Below are 5303 nucleotides of genomic sequence, written 5' to 3' on the forward strand. Positions count from 1 at the left end.
CCCCACCCACTGAGTCTCAATTTGACAAAATACATGTCGAAAGTCAAACGGAAACCTGCGCGGACTCGCTTATTTAGGACGTTTGTGGGCCAAAAGAGCAACCGCGTTGTGTCTGGCCAGCATCGGCGCCGTCTGCTTTGTTTCTTGGTCGCCCAACGGACGGACCGCGACAACCCAAAAGTGTTTCTTTTCCGTCCGGTCACGAAGGCCCGTGCGCAAAGCGATCGGCGGCCATCCCAACGTCGTGCCATTCGAGTCCGAAGAGTTGGCGCCGCCACTTGGGGAAAGGCCTCTCGATCCAAATCGCGGGCGTTCAAGCTTCCAAGGGCCTTTTTTGTCAAGGCCGGCGCTCAACCAACCCGCCGGCGCTCGGCTCCGAGCCGCAAGGCGGAGTTTTGTCTGCCGCTTCCTCGAGGGCTAAAGTCAAGGAGAGCGCTTCAAGGACCCGTCTGCCGCGGTTCTGCGCCACGCCGGCGTGCCGTGGCAGACGGTCGGGGAAATGGGCCGCAAATGAGTTTGGTGACTCCAAATCACGTTTCCTTCCCGGCTTCTCGATGCCGGCGACTTGGAACGACTCAATGCTCCCCCTCTTCATGGCAGAAGCTGGAATGTGTTGTGATATTCTTGAGGTTACATTTGCTCTCTTTCGTCATCGGCGTCCCTTGCGTTCAACCAATCGGCTGCCTCGAGCCTCTGCGTCCTGTCCAGGTGTTTCTCGTTGTCTCGTCACTCGGCTTGTATTTACTTGCCGGGCTCGCGGGAGCTGCGTCAGTGTGCTCCTGTTGGAGGGGTTTTGGGCTTGATTGGTTGCTTTGGTTTCTTGTGGCTATTTTGTGATTTTGAGCACTCTGTTCGTCTCCTCTGATTTTGTTCTTCCAGTGCACTCCTGCAAGTGTTTCTTTTTCTCTTTTTTTAGTGAATGCATTAATTTCAGCCCACCCTCCTCCCTGTTTCCTGCTTTTTGGGGTCCTCTAATACCATCGCACGAAACTTGACAGAAAGAAACGGCGGATGCACAACAAGAGCCAAGCGTTGAGCTAATACTAAGCTCCACACACCGAGTAAGTACACTTGACATGAGATCATCATTTCGCTATATAGTCTTTTGGAACTTTTTGGTTTGGTGGTGTTTTTTTTTTTTTTTAAATGGCACAAAACGAGCGTCTAGCTTGGTTCAGCGCAGCTGCGGAGGTGGTTGAGCAAACCGCGTTTGTCTGGACTTTCGCATCGTTCCGATGAGATGCGGCCTTGTCGCGGCTCACGTCCGCTGTTCCCGGGCCCCGCGTTCATGTCTCGTCCGCTCGTTTGCTTTGGTTCGCGCCCGCGCCCGTTGCCGCGGGTCGTCCTCGGCGTCGACCGATCGGCCGCGTCCGCTTCGCGTGTTCTCAGTCGGCACGCTTGCCTGGCTTTCCTGCCGCTACTCCCGCCTTCCCCCCGCCCTCCGATGTCCTCGAGCTGATTGAGATGCAATTATCCAAAGGCGTTGATAAGGTGAGGCTTAGCCTGTATGCGCCTTGCAATTGAACGGTCACCGGTTCGGGGTGCCGACTCACCCGCAACCTAACTGAGGACAAATAGAAGAATAGAAAGTCTTCAAACAAACAATGGATCATTGTTGCCAAAGTACACTTTTGTTGATGAAAGCCAGAGGACACTTGTTTAGAGGGTCAACAGTGTTGTGCGCACAGCTGTGGAGGTGTGAAAGCATCAACTGGGTGGGTGGGCTCTCTCTCTCTCTCATACACATGCACATGCAAGCGCCTGGGGGGGGGGGGCTTTTGTTCAGCGTGTTTGGGTGTGGGGGGAGGTGGTGAGTGATTGCTAGCACTAATTATCAGCCACACGCAGACTCAAACAAACTCGTATGGGTTTCCTTGCAAGTGACAAACAGTGTTCCGGGAAACAACAAAAATACTCTCACACTCCTAAACATGGCCAAGGGGAACCCAAGACTTGTAAAGCCCAATGCCACGGATGGGCGAACCATTCGTTCATGCATCGGCGAGCGGTCGTCCTCCCACGAACAATAGGCACGCTGTCGTACGAGGACCGCGTGAACGTTCCTCGTGAGAGCGCGCGCCCGTTCTCGTTGGGTGCCGTTGCTCCTGTTTTGTGCTCGTCACGTGCAAGTGACACCGGTGGGCTTCCCAAATCGAGCCGCTCCCCCAAAATGCCACCTCGCGGCCTATGGTAGCAACCCGCACCGCTTCCACTACTCTACCGTATGCGCCCGTGGCCCCGAGCGAGTGACCGCGATGAGTTGCGCGACAACACGTCTCCCAGACGAAACGTGGATCCGCACGTTCCGTCTCAAGGACGCGCGTGCGCGTGCTTCGTCAACTCAAATCGCAATCGAAACGAAGATGTCGCCTCCGGTTTTGGATCGTAAAGCATCAAACATTTCTGAAAGCGCTTCCATTTAGCAGTGCTCGCATGGAGCACAATGGAGTTTGTTTTTCCCGACGAGTTCGTCCTTTTTCCCGACTGAAGTGCACGGCATGTAAGAGTGCGCGATGTAGTTCGAGACTGCCAATGTGCTCACATTTGATGCAAGTTCTGCGTTTCGAGTCTCACCTCTTTGCTGGGAAGCCGCGTGCTGCATCAGCAGCAACAACACGAGCAGGTTCATCGCAAAAGTCACGCGGACTTCGGTCGGGAAGAGGCAGAAGTCCGAGCGGAATGTGTGCGCCGGCCGGCCCCGCTTGAAGAATGTGTCGCTGCAGAGACTCCCGCTGCATCCCAATGCCATTTCATTCATTCTCTTCAGTCGGGGGTAGGTCGGAGGAGGGGGCTGTACCACTCCTCCGGGGGAACGGGGGTCACCTCGACATTTCCAAGGAAATCTGCAACGAAGCAACGTTTCATCCAAGAATCATTTGCTACTTCGAGATGTCCTCTCGGGATTTCACCATTATCTCCCCGGTTCAATTGGTTTTCCGTGAAATGCTTTCTGTTTCCATGAAATACTTGACGTTTTCCATGAAACCCTTTCTGGAAAGTATAAAAGAGGGTGTGATGGCGTTCATGACAGAAGAAGTCATATTTGGACGATTTCCTTTTTCCAGTTATTCTTTTTGATTTTGTTCCATGCAATCTTTGTTTTCTCAGGGTGTGGGGTGAATGTGTGTGTGTGTGGGAGGGGGGGGGGGTAGGGGGGCTTTGCGGGTGCCGTCTCCTTTCTGTCTGTTCAACTCAAACTATTTTGTGGGGGTTGGGTGTCCGAACCACACGACTGTCTTCACTTTGAAGCGATGTGTAGCAGCGCCCTCTAGTGTGGCGCATACAAACGTGAAGTTCCAATTGCCAACCCCGATCTAGTTGGGACGCCATGTAAACCGATGATTTGAAAGTCCCTTTCAAACTATGCCTTCGTTCTTCCATGTATCAACTCGTATCGTGATTGATCAATCTGAAAAATCAAAGCCACAACCTGCGAGGGATGAATGTAGCTCCCTCCGGTGGACACGGCGTGACATTGCACCCCTCCAATCTATTTGGATGGAGGCTCCTCTTTTCGCTCGGACCAACTTTTTTTTGGGGGGGGTGGGGGGGGGGCTTTTACACCAGCCGCGGCTGTAACAAAGACAAAGATATCATCGATCAAAATAAAAGCCAGCATCTCCAAGCCCTGAATGTAGCTCCCTCCGGTGGAGACGTCACCCCACTGCACCCCCCTCCATTACGTTTGGAAAGAACGTCCCCTTTCTGCTCGGAGACACCCTTTTGGGGGCTTTTCGCAGCACCAAAAGTAACAATGGCGTTCGGAAATAATTCTTTCCTGTCATACCACGAGCTGCTGGATGATTTAGGTTTATATTCTAAATTCGTCCACGTATCAACTCAAATATTGAATGATCAACCTCAAAGCCCTAATTTCCGAGGGCCTCGATGTGTCTCCCTCCGGTGGACACGCCGCGCCATCGCACCACTCCAATCGGTTTGAATCGTCGAAGGTCGGCTTTGTGCTCGTCGACCCAGGTTTGGAGTGCCCTGACCAGCAGCGAAACCGATGACGGCGCGGGAAACAATTCTGTCCCCTCGTGTCACTTCCTGTTGGATGATTTAGCTGTTTGTTTCTTCCTTCTTCAATCGACCAACTCGTTGATTGAATTATCTACTCCGAAAAAAAACAAACAAAAGCCCACTCTCCGAAGGCCTGTATGTGTCTCCCTCCGGTGGACACGCCGCGCCATAGCACCCCTCCAATCCGAATTTCCAGTACAATCACGGTACTACATTAAAAACGAAACTTATGAAAGCAAACTGAAATCGGTCTGAGCTGATGCTGAAAAGAGAGAAAAAACGACTGAATAAATAATGTATCCAAAACAAATAAGAAAATAATTGTCACAAAACATGCATTTAAACGCAATTCTTAGTGCCGCAAAGCATGGTGGGTGCTCCTCCTTCGACGTCACATGAAATATAAAATGGCTTCCACTCTCGCTCCTTTTTACTTATGTAATGATATTTTGGAAATTAATTAAATGACATTCTGCCACTTCTTTCCATCGTCACGATGTATTTTAAGAAGTTTTTGAAGGTGTATACATTTCTAAATTTGAATTGTCTTCGTGTATTCCAGCATACGCTCGCGGAATGCTGAGCGGGGCACTGTACTTTCCCAGCATTCATTGTGGCACTCACAAAGTATGTAAATCGTGTTTAAATGTTTGTTTTAGGTACGTTATTTCTTTAGTCGTTGCTTTTATTATGTCATTTTTTAGTCATTGTTATGATTGTGTCATTTTTCACTCGTATTTGATTCAGTTTGCTGTTACCGAATGTGATAATTACGAATTTGATGTGACACCTTGACTGTAAAAGGTTATGACGATTAATTTACTGCCAATGCATCATGACACGGCACTCTGGCGCTAAGGAGTTCATTCCTGGTGCTGCCTTTTTAAAGGTGGGCTTGCAATCCTCTGCCGAATGGACGAAACCTGGACAGCCAGGCCGAGACTCCGTTCCAGGTAGCAGTCACGCTACCCCGACGGCGGCGGGCGCGCTGAAGGCCAGTCGGGTATCAGCCGCTGGACGAATAGAGTTTCGTGGTCTGGTCTCGCTTTTGACGGGTTCATTCCTGGGGCTCCGCCTTTTTGAAAGCGATTTTAAGCCCACCCCTCTCTCCGAGGAGGAACGTGTACATCCCGAAGAGGCAGTGGCTGGTTCTTGCTTCCTACTCCCTCCGGCGGTAGATGTATGTTGGGACGGCCATTCAGGTAAGAGAGCGGCCCTCGGCGGCGCGGCCCGGCGCGTTGCCAAAACACTGGGCAACGCGTCGCACCGGCCCTCGAGGG

The 5303-nt window shown here is 51.6% G+C and overlaps 1 protein-coding gene across 1 annotated transcript in view; it reads right to left on the reverse strand.

Moving 5' to 3' along the window:
- Window positions 1-2702, reverse strand: part of lama1 (laminin, alpha 1) — an 18055-nt gene extending 15353 nt beyond the window's left edge. Inside the window, exon 1 of the mRNA XM_019887495.1 lies at window positions 2575-2702. Within this exon, the coding sequence (XP_019743054.1) occupies window positions 2575-2629 (55 nt within the window). The 5' untranslated portion in view covers window positions 2630-2702. The remainder of the gene's footprint in view (window positions 1-2574) is intronic.
- Window positions 2703-5303: the final 2601 nt, after the last annotated feature.

This window comes from Hippocampus comes, unplaced genomic scaffold (genome assembly GCF_001891065.2).
Source record: "Hippocampus comes isolate QL1 unplaced genomic scaffold, H_comes_QL1_v1.1 scaffold393, whole genome shotgun sequence".
Lineage (NCBI taxonomy): Eukaryota > Metazoa > Chordata > Actinopteri > Syngnathiformes > Syngnathidae > Hippocampus > Hippocampus comes.